The 15,397-nt window shown below is 46.8% G+C and overlaps 1 protein-coding gene across 17 annotated transcripts in view; it reads left to right on the top strand.

The window, feature by feature from the left end:
• Positions 1 to 15,397, top strand: part of PTK2 (protein tyrosine kinase 2) — a 261,505-nt gene that overhangs the window by 151,616 nt on the left and 94,492 nt on the right. For all 17 annotated transcript variants that reach the window (XM_081816607.1, XM_081816606.1, XM_081816604.1 and 14 more), the window contains 4 exons: positions 397 to 537; positions 1,041 to 1,118; positions 7,956 to 8,063; positions 9,851 to 9,968. In XM_081816607.1, coding sequence (XP_081672733.1) covers positions 397 to 537; positions 1,041 to 1,118; positions 7,956 to 8,063; positions 9,851 to 9,968 — 445 coding nt within the window. The remainder of the gene's footprint in view (positions 1 to 396; positions 538 to 1,040; positions 1,119 to 7,955; positions 8,064 to 9,850; positions 9,969 to 15,397) is intronic.

The following is a 15,397-nucleotide window of genomic DNA, read 5'->3' as shown; positions in this document are numbered from 1 at the left end:
CCCACCCCCCACTCCAACAACACTCAGTTTGTTTCCTGCGATTAAGAATTCCTCATATCAATGAGATCATATGATACATGTCTTTCTCTGTTTGACTTATTTCACTCAACATAATACCCTCCAGTTCCATCCACGTCGTTGCAAATGGCAAGATCTCATTCCGTTTGATGGCTGCATGATATTCCATTGATTATATATACCACATCTTCTTTATCCTATACTGTGTGCATTTTATTACAGCTACTTAAAAAAGGAAGTAGGCTTTGACAAATAATGGCATTTCATAGTGATGTGAATATAGGTTGGAGCGAGTGGTGGGAGGGAAAGATAGCTTTGACATTCACTATTGTTGTGCGTTGTTGACTGTAAAGTGATTTTTGTGATTTTATTGTGCAGGCCAAAACACTAAGAAAGCTGATCCAACAGACATTTAGACAGTTTGCCAACCTTAACAGAGAAGAAAGTATTCTGAAGTTCTTTGAGATCCTCTCCCCAGTGTACAGATTTGATAAAGAATGCTTCAAGTGTGCTCTGGGTGTAAGTATGGGGACATGGGAAATGGGCAACTGGGTTTCATTTCTTTTGCTTTTTCTTATCCATGTATGTCTGAATTTCTGATTGAAATCTGATTTGTCACATTTTTAACAACATGAAAATATTTGTCATTTTACAGTGGGGAAAAATGAAAAAAGAAAATGTATTAATGTGAGGATGAATTCATCTTCTTTTGAAAGCATGCCTGTGTTGATAATTGGATTTTTTATTCCAGCCCAGTGATTTGTTAATGGACTGTTCCCTCTGGGCTAGTTTAACCTATTCAAATAATCTTTCCAAAGAAACCATTAGCTTCAGACCCACCAGATGCTGGATCAGTGAAGTTACAGACATTTTGTAGTACTTGGTTGGATAGATAAATGGCAAGCTAGACCAGCCCCCCGCCTCCACCCCCACCTTGGTCCTTTAATGTGTCCATGTTTTCATCTAAAATATTTCTTTTTTCTTCTGGGACCTTTGTCATTACCTGTTTCACCCTTCAAAAGTCAAGCTGGATTATTTCGGTGGAACTGGCAATTGGCCCAGAAGAAGGAATCAGTTACCTCACGGACAAGGGCTGCAACGTAAGTCTGCTTTGGTGACATCTCGGGACTGCCTGTGCACGGACACTCCTCACGCTGGGCCTGAGTGCAGACAAAGATGAATCCTGCCCCTTCCCAGTCTCTAGCCCCTACCCCGAGAGGGGCTGCTGTCCTGAGTTCTGCATCATTGATGAACTCTTCAGTAAATGCTGCAGCGTCCGCTGAGTATTCGCAGAGAAAAACCAGGGTATTCTGACCCCTGTCACACACTTAACAAAATCCATTCCAGATGCAATATTGATCTACATGTGAAAGGCAAATGATGAAAGTCATAGAAGAAAACATAGGAGAATATCTTAATAAATTTGGGGTAGGCAGAGATTCCTTAAACAGGACTTAAAAAGTGCTAACTCTAAAAGACAATTTTGATAAATTAGAGTACATTGAACTCTTTTCATCAAAAGATAGTAGAAAGGCAAGCCAGGTATTTGCATTAATGTATTTGACAGTAGTCTCCTAAGCCAGGGTAAAGATTGGCAGTAAATCATTAAGTAAAGGGCAGATGACCCAAGAGGATATCCAGATAGTCTAGAGATAAATGAGAAGGTGTTGAGCCTCGGAGTCATCAGATACGTGCAGTGAGGTGCTATTACGTGTCTACTGGGATGGCTAAAATGGGAAAGAGCTGTAAGACCAAGTGTTGACAAGAGTGTGGCCCCGCTGGAACTTTCCTACGCTGATGGCAAGAGCAGCCATTGGTGTGACCTCTCCAGGACAGCCTGTGACCTTACCTGTTTTCACCACTTACAGATTGTTGTAGTCCTAGCCTTTAGGTTTGATTTGTGGTCTCCTGGATTTTCTTGCAATGTTGTCTCTGTCCTGTTTACATGTAAGCCTTTAACCCACCTGGAATCCACCCAGAGTCCTCAGGTGAGGTCACAGGTGGGCCCCCGAATGCGGTCAAGAGAGGCAGGCTCTGGAGGACATGGCCACGGTTGCCACCTTGACTCGCTCTCATGCTAGCCTTGCGACTTGGGCTCCGTCCCTCCGCCATTGGCCTGTGTTTCCTCATTGGTAAAATGGCCGTAAGAATTTCAACCACCTAATAGGGTTGGTAAGAGAATTAAGTAATGAATTTGATCCTGGCCTCACACAAAGGACTCAGGGAGGCATTTGGGTGTCACCGCTGTTCTGTCATTGCTGTTGTTACTGGTCCTGTTCCAGGTGAGCGGACAGCAGGGTCAGCAAGGTGCACCAAGTCATGTATCTGTTACCTCCTGCGGTGCACCTCGGGGTCTTCTGTTCCGTGACGCTGTCCAGTTGTCTCTTTCCGCATCAGCTTCCTACAGCTTGATGTGCCACAGCACAAAAAAAATCTTTTCTTTTTAGTGTATGTACTGCCGAAGTGAGCACAATCTAGATTTTTCTTTTTTATATTAACTTTATAAGGACATTAAAGGGTATTAGCAGTTACACTAATTTATTTCATCAGGTGAATTGGGGTCTTTTTATGATTTTACGTCCTGAAATATTTGAAGCCAGAATGGGAATTGCATGTTTCTCGGGTGAGGCAGCCTGGGTCTGCGTGGCCCCTGCTGCCGCCTCAGTGACAGGTGTACCAGCCACCCCCCCCCCCCCCCCGCAGCGGCACAGCTGCTCAGGGTGTCTGCTTCTTGTCGCCTGTCGTAACTCACGTTCCGTTAGCGTGTCCTCTGCCTCCCGTGTTTTCAGCTTGTCACCATGGAGCTGTATCTCGGGGTTCTCTCATCATCTTTCCGGTGACTTCAGTCCTGTGCCTGGTCTCACGCCCACGCACGTCTGTTGGAGTTTGGCTTTTGCAGACGTGCGGACGGCTTGTCTCTTGTAGCGGCCCTTTGTGGGCAAGCTCAGAAATCGGGGTGACAGCGTTGCCGTTCCTTTTCCTTCATGTCGGCATTGTTCTTGGCAGACCCCCTTTCCCAGTCTTGTTCGCTTGTTTTTAGCATTTCTCCTGCAGTTCCCTTGGGGTGTTTTTTTCCAATGTATTTTCGTTTACTTTGGAGGCCATTTTCTCGTACAACTTGTAATGTCTTACTAATGTTGGTAGGTGGTGTTCTCCTTTCGTTGTATTTCTGTACAGCTTTTATTTCTTTCATCATAGCATTATTTAGGAGAGTGTTAAATTTCAAGTAGCTCTGAGGGTTTGGGTCTCGCTGTTATTATTTCTAATGTTACTGGCCAATGAGCAGAGAACAGGTTTTTTCCTGTGAATGTGTTCCAGTCTTCTTTATAGCCAAGCATATGGTTGATTTTTATCAATGTTCTTTGGAAAAAATGTCTATTTTCTCTTTGAGAATATGAGGATCTCTGTCCTCTGGAGTGAAAGTTGCGGTTGTATAAAGTAGAAGGAAACTAGGTTGGGAGTGTCAGGATAGAGCCCCGGAAGTCCCTATAAAATCTGCCCTGCTTGCATTTCTGCCTGCCACACCCACCCTCCCGTCCCGTGCCTTCCGTGGGTGAACATCATGCTTCTGGTAAGACCATCCCTGGCTGTGTAGCGGCCCCCCTGTCTCTTCTGCTCTCTTTCTAGCACCAGTAAATGCTTCCAATCTACTGGGCCATTCCTATTAGCATAGAAAAATGTGTAATCTCTCTCATCCTAAAAACGTCCTCCCTCAAACCCATAGCCCTTTCCCTGTCCCCGCCAGGGAGCAAGCCCACGTTTCCTCTTTGCTTTATTGCAACAGTTCTTGGCACGTGGCCGTTGAGAACCTGGTGGCGCGTGGCTGCCCCAAGCCGAGCTGCTCTGAGTGTGCCGCCTGGCTTCCTCCCATTCTGTCTTCAGCCCCCGCCGGCACCCCAGCACCTGCCCAGCCTCCGCCTGGGGGACAGTGACCCTCATGCAGCGGAGCCCTCTCGGTACTTCTAAGTCCTTAGCTACTTCACCTGACTCCTAGGTCACCTTATTCTCCAGCGTTGCTCAATACAAGTGATGCAAGCTGCTTATGGACTTTGCAGTGTTCTAGTAACCACATTTTAAAAGGTGAAAATGAATTTTAATAATATACCTTATGTATCCCAGTATATCCAAGATACCATCACCTCAAGGTATCATGCATATAAAAGTTACGGAGATATTTTGTATTCTTTTTATCATAGTGAGGCTTTGGAATCGGCATGGATTCTGCATTTTCATCGCCCCTCAGTTTGGACTAGCCGCGAACCACCAGCTGCCCGATAGCCACTCGCGGCTTCCCGCTACCGTAGACAGCCCAGCTCTGCAGGCTCCTCTGCACACACTGGCCCTCTCTTGGGGCCCATAAGGCCTACTTTTGTGCCTTGTCTGGAGTGCTGCATGGTCCAGTCTGCATGTGTGTGTGAAGATGCTTGGTGCTGGGCAGTGAGCCGGAAGCCAGGGCCCAGCGCCGGGTGAAATCCACGTGGTCCTGGCTTCATGGGGCCCGGGGCCCACTCTCGTTCTCAGGGAGACTTGTTCTGAGTGAGGCCTCACCATTTCCTCCTGCCCCTCCCCAAACAAAGTGGATGTAGTTTTAGACAGTACCCTCAGTTGCTTTGTTGCGGTCTTTATCACAATTGTAATTACGTGCTTCCTTGTGTGATTGTTTATGTCTGGATTCACGTCATCCTTGTTCGCTGCTGGATTCCTGGTACTTAGAACAGAGCCCAGCACCTCATAAGTTCTCAGAGTCATTCATTCACTCCCTCACGTACCAGGCACGGCCCTCCTTCCTTGCAATAAGTGGTAGACAGGATGGGCGTCCACCACTAGATCACCCTCATGGTGCTTTTAGTCTGTTTGTGAGAGTGAATGCAAGAAAGATGATAAGCAGCAGAAATAATCCGATCATGAGAGAGGGCTACAGTAGGGTAGTATGAGAGTGTCTGGTGTCCAATTTAGAGTGGTGGTCAGTGTGGGCCCCTCCCAGCCCTGTCTTCTTTATAACAGATATTTTTAAGAGTCTTTTGCTAACTTGAAATAAAATCACAGAATATGCTGTGCACATATAATTCCAAAAAGTCTATTTCAGTATGTCAGTACACAGCACAGAGATGGGCAAGTGTTACAGAAGAGTCAGAGCTGAGTACTGAGCGTGTTCATCTGAGAGAGGGCCACCGGAAGTGCCCCCTTACAAGTAGTATAGGAAAGTGACAAGGGGAAGTTACGTGACTGACCTCGGGGGGCATGTCAAAATGAGGCAGAAACACAGTAGGTTTAAAAAAAAAAAAAAAAAGGAATATAATGATTTCCATGACTTAAATTTCCATTGTTCTTTGGAAAAAAATATTTTCGTTATAAGATGGCAATAATAGGAATATTTTAATATAATCATTTAGCGAGACTAGTTGAGATGTCCCCTATTTCATGCATCACCAGCTTAATAACATTTGCTTCCTGGTCTGTTAGAAGGAGCCTCATCTCCTCTGTTACAGATGTGTGTGCATGGGGTCAGCAGCTCAAATACCAACAAGCATTGCCCTCCATGATGTCATTTTCCAAAATGGTGAGCAACTCATCATAACATTCCAAAGATAGCAAAGTCAGTATTCCCTAAATTACACATAAGTTGTATTGCTGGAAAATTCAGTGTAGAGCATACTTTGTGTTTTAAAAAAGGCTTGGGTTCTAGAATCAGATTTTTCACCAACATGAATACACATCAGGACACTTGAAAGCCATTCAGGACATAGGACAGTTTTCGCTGTGAGGGAACTTCTGTGCTTTCTACCACGTCTCACGGCCCTGGTCCCCATTTATATCCCTCATTCTTCAGCCAACCAAAAACAACCCTCTGGGGGCATGATTCTGCCCCAGTAAGACTAGAGTGCATCTGATCAAGATGAGCTCATGATGAGAAGTTAGGTCCAAGAGGCAGGCAGAGGGCGGACCAGGGGGTTGTTTGCCTCCCTTTGCTGGCACCGTACGTGTTGAAGCAGGGGCTTGTCAGACCTGACTTACACTGTGAAATACCTCCCAGGCTTCCGGGTAGGGTGGTCTGTGGGCGGGGGGACAGGCGCACAACGAGGGAAACGGCTGCAGGGCTGATGCTCTAAGCAGGATACCAACGGTGATTGCACCAGAGTGGCAGCTGGGAAGGTGGAAGGAAAATGCACAGACTCCGGGTGCGGAGGGGGGCTGGCTGTGGGGGAGGAAAGAGAGGAGCCGGTGATAATGCCTCCGTTTTTCGGCTCAGGAACAGGGTTGACTGGTGATGCTTGTTGCTGCACTGGGGAGGCCTGGAGGAGGAGCAGGTGTTAAGAGCGGATCCCGTGACTGTGCTGTTCACGGTCTGTCCCCGACGTCCATGTGGGGGTGTCATGTAGGTGGCTGGATACGTGTCCCAGTTCAGGACTGGAGACGTACTTGCACCACGGGGCTGGGTGGTATTGGCTGGGCCGCCACAGCTCAGGGGAAGGATGGGCCCAGCACAGAGTCCTGTGGCCCGTGATCATTTAGAGATGGAGCAGAGGAGAAGCCAAAGGAACTGTGGAAGACAGCCAGTGAGGTAGGAGCGAACCCCGTGAGGGCAGGTGGCACAGAGGCGGAGAGAGGGGAGTGGGCACAGGGGCCGTGCTCCCTGTTGTTTGGACGTCTTAGAATGGGAAAGCGGAGGGCTGCCCCTGGGCTCCTGTCTGAAGGCCTCATGGACACACCTGTGCCTGAAAGCAAAGCTGTGAAGGTGTTCTGATGTGAAGGGAAGCTTTTTTTTTTTTTAAGATTTTATTTATTGGGGCACCTGGGTGGCTCAGTCGGTTAAGCGTCTTCCTTCAGCTCAGGTCATGATCCCAGAGTCCTGGGATCGAGTCCCACGTCAGGCTCCCTGCTCTGCGGGGAGCCTGCTTCTCCCTCTGCCCCTCCCCCTGCTTGTGCGCGCTCTCTCTCTGACAAATAAATAAAGTCTTTTAAAAAATTAATAAAGATTTTATTTATTTATTTGAGAGAGAGAGAGAGTGCACACGCACAAGGTGGGGGGAGAACAGAGGGAGAAGCAAACTCCCCACCAAGCAGGGAGCCTGACGCGGGGCTCGATCCCAGGACCCTGGGATCATGACCTGAGCTGAAGGCAGACGCTTCACTGACTGAGCCACCCAGGAGCCACTATGAGTCACTTTCTGAACCATAATTCCAGCTCAGTCCCGGTGGCAGAATCTGGGCTGAGTGGAGTACTTGGTGGGAGAGGCCAATCCTCATGACGTTGTAAGAGAAAGAGGCTGAAATCAAGGTAATTGTTGTGAATAAATGTGTAGGAATCATCACAGCAAAGTGATCATTGTCATGAAATGCTAGAAGGATAAGGGACAAATGGGTATTTTTTTTTTTTGTCTTCATAAGAAGAAAAGAGTTGATTCTAGTTGGAGAAATGAAGTCTCTTGGGACGTCTTCCTGAGAAGGGTCCTTTGGACACCTGCCAACTCCCTAGCGTTGTTAAACTCAGAGACTTGCTCTAATTCAGGATGCACTGGGAGTGCACACAGGTCCCTCTCTCTGTGGGAACGGGAGCAGGTTTCACACGCAGTTACTCCCAAGGCCAGTGAGTGAGTCAAATCTGGGACTTTCTTCTATTTCCTTCCTTCTCTGGGACCTGTGACCCACCCGTCCACCTCTGACAGGTGGAGCACTCCTGCTTGGCCATTAGGAACACAGAGAACAGGCATATTCCTCACCTGGGAGTGAGCAGACAGTTCCTGGTGGTTCCAGGACTGCTCCTAAGGAAGAGAATACCCCACTGGGGGCTGATGGATGAGCAGCCTCTCCCCCAGATGCAGTCATCGGGAGGAGGTCCTCGGGAGAGTGGGATGGGGTGGGCACTGCAAGAAAGTCACGCAGTACCTGACAGGAGTCTGTCTGGGGTCCCAAGTGGTTGCCTTTTCTCTCCCAAGCCCACACATCTGGCCGACTTCAATCAAGTGCAGACCATTCAGTATTCGAACAGCGAAGACAAGGACCGGAAAGGGATGCTACAGCTGAAAATTGCCGGTGCCCCCGAGGTAAGGATGCAGTTTTTGTGGGTCATCAGAATCCCAGCTTTCTCTTACGTAGTGAGTGTTCCATTTCAGGTAGTAATGAGTACATGCCCCCAAGAGTAGAGCAGGTGACAGATGGAAAAGTTGGTCAGGAGCATTATTGTCAAGCCGGTTGAAGATTCTCGTGAACTAGCACGAACGTCTGCTTCTTAGGATTATGTAAATGCACGGGTACCTTCAGTAAGCAGGGTCATTTCCCAGACTGCTGTGCGTGGTGGTCTCGGGACCGGTCACCTGCTAGCAGCCCTGCTGCCGCAGCTCCTGCTGGGTGGGTCACCTGCTACTCTGACGCTTAGCACGGGGACCAGGAGCCACACGGGTCATTCTCAGAACCCAGCAAAAGGAGTTCTTTGAGATACTCTGAACCCATTGTACAGCTGAGGAAGCCGAGCACAAGTGGTGGAGATGGGGTGCCTCCCAGAGCCCACGCTTTTAATCCGCATGCAGTGTGGCCCAGTCAGGACAGCGCACCATTTGGCAAATACCGCATCCAGTGACCTTCTTTGACAGACGGGCAGAGGACGCTCACATGTGGAGTCAGAACGACTGGGCTTGTCGCACACAGCACGTTTTCGGACCTCTGTCTGTTACATGCAGCGCACGGGACTCTCTGGTGGTGGAAGCCTTTTCTCAGACGGGTTTATCTGCCACGCTCCTCACTTGTTCTTTCTGCCTTGGGAGCAGGGGCATTTCTGAGGCTCTCAGAAGTGCATTTGATTCTCAGAGGTGAATAAATGAAACCCTAAAATATGGAAACTATTGCCAATTAAAATTTCCCGACAGCACCTCTGTAACATTCTCTTTCGGCACCACCATTGTCAGAACTCCCCCCCGCCCCCCCGCCCCCCGCTCCCCCCCCCCTCCCCGGCCCCGAACGTGTCGTGTCGCGGAGCTCAGGGAAGGTGTATTGTTCGTGGGCGAGGACGTGAGAAATACTGCTCTGGTTAGGGCGTCCCTGTGCCGGGAAGGAAAATACAGCTCTGATCATCTCCCGGGTAATCTTTAATGATAAATCTTCAGGAAGTTTATCAAAATTGCAGGTTTGATAGTGAAAACAGTGAATTCTGACCTCTTAGGCAAAACGTGCTGTGCATGCTTAAAATAATGAGATTTTAGTAATTTTCTTTCTTTTTTTTTTTTTTAAAGATTTTATTTATTTATTTGTGAGGGAGAATGAGAGACAGAGAGCACGAGAGGGAGGAGGGTCAGAGGGAGAAGCAGACTCCCTGCTGAGCAGGGAGCCCGATGCGGGACTCGATCCCGGGACTCCAGGATCATGACCTGAGCCGAAGGCAGTCGCTCAACCGACTGAGCCACCCAGGCGCCCAGTAATTTTCTTTAATGCTAGAAAAATTACGAGGGATAATTGATAAAAATTTACTCCATGTTTGTTTCTAAAATAGGCCATACTTGAAATATACTGATTCTTTAAATTCTTCCCTTAATTAGATGTTCCAGAGGGGCCAGACAACTCTGAAAGGAAATATTTTTTTTTGCCTCCTTTAGTTCTAGAAAATGAATCTCAGTTTAAGTGATTTTTCTGTTTTTGTCTGGGTCGCCTTCTGTCACATATTCTAGGAATAACCTCCTTAAATATCAACTTCCTTTTCCACGCCAACCTTATGACAAATCTGTGTCGCTCTCACTCTTCTGTTTCCAAGTGTACCTAGAGATCTGATGTCATAGTACAGCTGCCCCTTTGATGATACAAAGAACAATAACGCCTCTCTCTCGGTCTTTTCCCCTTTTAGCCTCTGACAGTGACAGCGCCATCCCTAACCATCGCCGAGAATATGGCTGACTTGATAGATGGGTACTGCCGGCTGGTGAACGGGGCCACACAGTCTTTTATCATCAGACCCCAGAAAGGTGAGGTCCTGCTTCTGCTTGAGCAGTCCCACTGGGAGCTGTTAGGCGAGCTCATCCCAACTGCCTCTACTTCTTCTTTTAGACGACTCTGAAGACCAAATAAGTAATTCAGCCAAGTACGTCTGTGTTCTTGGTTTTACGGGGAAGTGGGGCAACGCGCAGCCTGTGAGCCGGGTTTGAATAGAAGAGCTTCGGGGAAACAGTGTTGGTGTTCAGGCTACTGGGTTCGGGCAACACTTTCTAGGTGCTTTCTAGGGGGCTGTCAGTGTTTGTAGTAAACTTTTGGGATTATGTTCTGGATTTTTTTTCAGGTATACTTTGTAACTCATGTCAAATAAACTGTTTTTTCTTATAGATCTCAAAAGCTTAGAGCAAAGAACAAAATTCGTTCTAAGGCATGATGTAAAATCAGTGATTAGAATGAGTAATTGTTAGAAACAAGGCTGTATCACTTTGGAAGCCATGTGGGGTTCTTGCAAGGCAGTAAGAAGGGTTGTTTCAGAAGATTTGGAATTCTGAAATAATCAAACAGAACGTTCCCAGCAGGAAAATAGCATAGTGGTAGCAGGAAAAATCTGGGCTCTAGAAATGTATCCTTTTGTATGTTCAAATGGCAAGTCCTCTGAGCTGCCATCTGTAAATTGCTTGACCTTTCTGTGCCTGGTTCTCTAGCTCTGACACACACACAGGGGTACCTGTCTTTTATGGTTTAGGGAGGATAAATGACTTCATCTGTGTGAAAGGCTTGGAACTGTGTCTGGCACATGCAGTGGCCATAAATGTTAGCATTGTTCCCGTGGCTGCTGCTGGCTGCAGGGTGATCCTGACCTACTGTGTGAACCTGGACTCTGACCGTCCTCATCCGTAAAGAACGACGCCTGCTTTATGGCGTGGGAGGTGGGTCCACAGTGGTGCCCACAAAGCAGCCAGCTCTGTGGCCGGTAGACACGGGATCCCCTGCAGCACTCCCCTCCAGGACCGGGACCATCACAGGAAAGTGGTCCTGAGGGGCCGAGTGCTGTGTGTCCAGGTACGCGGCGTGGAGAGGAGCTAGGAAAACAGATGATGGAGTCCTGAACTCCTGGTAGAGACGCAGCAGAAAGCCCGGCCTACCAGCAGCCCCGTACCCTGTGTTCACAGAGCGGCTGGAGGGAGCAGTCGGCGGTGGGGGGGCGGTGTGAGGCAGGGAATCATTGGAACCTTTGTTTAAAAGTTAGTGTCATGATGTGCTCTGAAAACAATAGCTAAAGTGTGTGGATCCTAGGATACGCCTAATCTAGTAAAAATCTTTATGATCACACCAGTAAAACCTATTATTTTCTAAAATATATTTAGATTTATAGTAGCTTTCTTTGTATGAAATATAGTAATGAAGTTGCTTTTAGAAAGGTCTAAAGGCTACTCTCAGTTAAAACTTCTACAGACATAAACTCTTGATTTTTCATTTTGTGTTTTAAGCAGGGGTATGTACCTTGCAAATATTATTTAAATGTTTTAGGGAAATTCCATTCCATGAAGACGGTATTTTGCAAAAGTGTTCAATGTGACATATTGCCTGTCTCCTTTTTAGTAAATAATTTAAAAATTTTTATCCTAATTTACCAAATGTTCTTTATCAGTTTATGCACACAAAAAAATAACATTCAGACATTAAGCATTAAATAAGCCAGCCATTCCATGTTTGAAACTTCAACACCTTCCTGTGTTGGTTTTTAATTGGCTTTTTTTTTCTCCTTAGGGATAAACATTTTGATATCACATCTTGTGAACTGAGATGCATTAAGTTCTTCATGCATATGACAAGAGCACAAGTGAAAACGCTTCTCATAAAATCCTAGTAGGGCGCTGGCTCTTAGCAATTTTATGTTGTCTTTACAGAATGAGACACTAGACTCGATAATGTACTTACTTTATTCTCAATCCCAGCATGTTCGTTTATTATACAACTATTTTGTAATAGATACCTAACGTGAAGGTATACTGCCTAATGGAAATAATACTTTAAATCAAACGTTTTTAATGGATTATGGTCAGAAATATATGTGGACAAGAGCACATGAGCATTTTTTAATTTAGGTTTTTTTTTAAATTTCTAATAAATTTAAAACATGTTTCTACACTCCAGTGCACCATTTTCCTGGCAGTGTGCTTTTAATAACACTTATATATGTACCCATATGTCTTCTCTAGACTGTAAAGTGTTTAATGGTAAGCAACAGGTACGTGTTTATACGCATAACAGGGACACCAGTTCTAAGTGATCTGTAAGTTCTACCTGTGAGTTGTGAGTATGCTCAGACGCACTTGATTACTTCTGTGATCTACCACAATTACTTTGCACTTATAAAGTGCTTTTAAAGGTGGTGTTTACTGGGGTGGAAAATGTAATTAGAGCCCCAAGCCAGATACCCTGGACTGAGTTCCATCAGAGTTGCTGAACGACCTTGACCCTTACTGTGGGGTTAGCTGACCTGTGCCTTAGCCACAGGAGAGCTCAGTGGCAGTTTTTCAATTTTAGTAAAATTCTCCTCAGAGGAAAGAATTATGCACATTAACATAGGGTCATAATTTCCTCATTCCTCAGAAGATTTCCTGTGTGCGGGATGATAATAAGCCTGTACCTGGGAGGGAGGGGAGGTATGCTTCTAAGAGGTCACGACCCAGGGTGTAGGAAGAACAGAATTGAAAGAGTTGGTTTTGTAAACATGAAAGCACTCCTGTTAGTAAAAGAAACATTGTTTTGTTTTTTTTTAAAGATTTTATTTATTTATTTGAGAGAGAGAGAATGAGAGAGAGCACGTGAGAGTGGGGAGGGTCAGAGGGAGAAGCAGACTCCCCGCCAAGCAGGGAGCCAGACGCGGGACTCGATCCCGGGACTCCAGGATCATGACCTGAGCCGAAGGCAGTCGCCCAACCAACTGAGCCACCCGGGCGCCCCAAGAAACATTTTTTTAAAGCTGAGATACAGGAGGGCAAACATCTGTGACACAGACAACAAAGAATTAAAATCTCTTCTTTCTCGCGTGTTCTTCCAGCTCATTAAGACAAGCCAGTATGAAAATAGGCTCCTTGTAGAAGAGTGGACATGGAGATGTGCAATAGGCATTGGACACCAGCAGCGACAGATTGCGTTTTCTGGTTTAGGTTGGGTGAAGCGACGGGTCTTCCATTCCATCCTTGGAAGATGTGCTCTCCCATTTTGTTGGTGTCTGCATAAGTCGTCGGAGGCCAGTGTAGCGATGGCGCCTGCCCATTGTCCACCTCCTAGAGGTCCTCCTGCAGAATCCGATGGACACCGGGTGTTCACTCTGCAGTGTGCATAGCAGCTCAAAACCAGACACAGCCTAAATGTCCACACAACGGGAAGGAATCACTAAGTGAGGGAGCATGCACCCCTCATAGAGTAGTACTCCACAGCTGTGAAAAACAGGAGGCGGTGCTATTTTCGTGCTAAAAGCCCACACCTACGCACACACACATATATGTAGCCAAGCCTGTGTGTGTGTATTCGCAAGTTCAAGAGGAGTCTGGAAATCTGGGCAGCTAAGTGACCAACTGTGGACAGGGAGTACTCCCGGAGAGGTGGAGATGTGATTGAAGCAGGGGACGAGGCTTCGGCCTTCCCACTTCCTTTCTATAATATGCACCTTTATGATTTAGATTTGTTACAGGGAATCTGCATTGTTCAATTTAAAAAACAGGTAAGAACTTTTATTCAAAAATTCAAAAGTCAAATGTAGGTTAATATAAAGATACATCCTTAATCCTAAAGGATTTATTCCGGGAAATAAGCTATCTGCCGTGGGAATGACACGAGAAGTCGTATGTTAGGCCTTCAGCTTATAAATTTAAAGGAATGTTAAAAACTGACACCTAGAACTGGGCGTTTTAGTCGGTGAGTACTGCATTTTTATAACAGTGCTGCTGCTAGTGTGTGTGGCCATTTTACTCAGTGATTTACGGTCTTGCTTCCTGAAAATGTACTCTCAAGATCCTTTGTTGTTAATCAGCTCATTTACAGCCTTCTCTCTGCTCCTGCCCGGCTGCTTAGGAAGTCTCTATTAACCAAATGTTTATGAGCTGGTCTCTCTTTCTCCCAGGGAAGTAGACTTTGCAACAAAGGGTGCAGACGGCTAGCGGCCGTTATTAACTGACAGTGGGTGTGGACAAGACCTGGTCGGAGCCTTCGTGGGTGGTCAACTAATGATAGGATTTTCTAGTAACTCCGCGTTTGGCCTTCGTGGTGGCACTTGGGTATTTTGCTTGAAATGTGGATGTCAGAAAGTCAGAGTGAGGCAGTTTGGGTGGTACTGCAGCAGCGCATCGGGGGTCACGTGCTGGTCGTCTGCGTTCTGCGCCGCTGCGCATGCCTCACCTGTCCCTGCAAACCAGACGGTCCGATTTCTGTTTCACAGATAAATAGTTGGGCAGAGTCACTCACATGGGATCCAAGGCTGATTCAGTTCTTCATTTACCAAGCAGTGGCCTGAGAACCTTGTGAGCGCAGGGTGCCCTGCTGAGTGTGAGAGACACCTGTGTGCAGGTTGAGTCCGACCTTCGAGTGCGCTCACACATAGAAGTGCCCTGGAACGAGGCAGAGCACAGCAGCACCACCCAGAGCCACCTGAGTTGCTGCAGGAAGGGCTCCCTGGAGCTCAAATTGTGCTTGGATGGAGGTTTTGTTTTTTTAGAATATTACATCATTCGTTCATTCATTTATTTATTTTTAAATTCTAGTTAGTTAACAGGCAGTGCAATATTGGTTTCTGGAGTAGAATTAGTGATTCGTCACTTTCATACAACACCCAGTGCTCATCATAACAAGTGCCCTCCTTAATACCCATCCCCCATCCAACCCATCCCCCACCGAATTGAGCTTTGAGAAATTGAGGAATGGTCTTTCTACCAGAGGGAAGGGCACCTTTCAAGGGTCGGAATGTGTGAAGGCAGCATGATGTGTTCAGGGAACTATGATATGCAGTCACCTAAGACCAGAGAGCAGTAGGGAGCGAGACTGGTGAGACGGGACAAAGGTAACTTCTGGGGGCGAAGAGCTCTTGGGGCTGAGTTCTAGGGCAAGTGCAAGGAGCAGAACTGTAGACAGCAATTGTGACTGCACTGGGTGACACTAATGGACTACCTGGGAAGGCGTTAGATAGATGGGTGGTAGGTGGGCAGACACCCCAAAGATGGAGATAGGGCAGTGTTGTGTGCCAGCAGAAATGAAACAGTGCTTTGTGGGTTGAGCAGATGTGCTTAAATTTCCTCTTAAAAGCCATCGAAAGGGGTGCCTGTCTGGCTCAAGTCAGTAGAGCATGCGACTCTTAATCTCAGGATTGTGAGTTCAAGTCCCACGTTGAGTGTAGACATTACTTAACAATAAAATCTTGGGGCACCTGGGTGGCTCAGTTGGTTAAGTGTCTGCCTTC

The sequence above is a fragment of the Leptonychotes weddellii genome, chromosome 4 (assembly GCF_054177405.1).
Source record: "Leptonychotes weddellii isolate Sample4059 chromosome 4, ASM5417740v2, whole genome shotgun sequence".
Lineage (NCBI taxonomy): Eukaryota > Metazoa > Chordata > Mammalia > Carnivora > Phocidae > Leptonychotes > Leptonychotes weddellii.
This window is presented reverse-complemented; position numbering and strand designations above follow the sequence as displayed.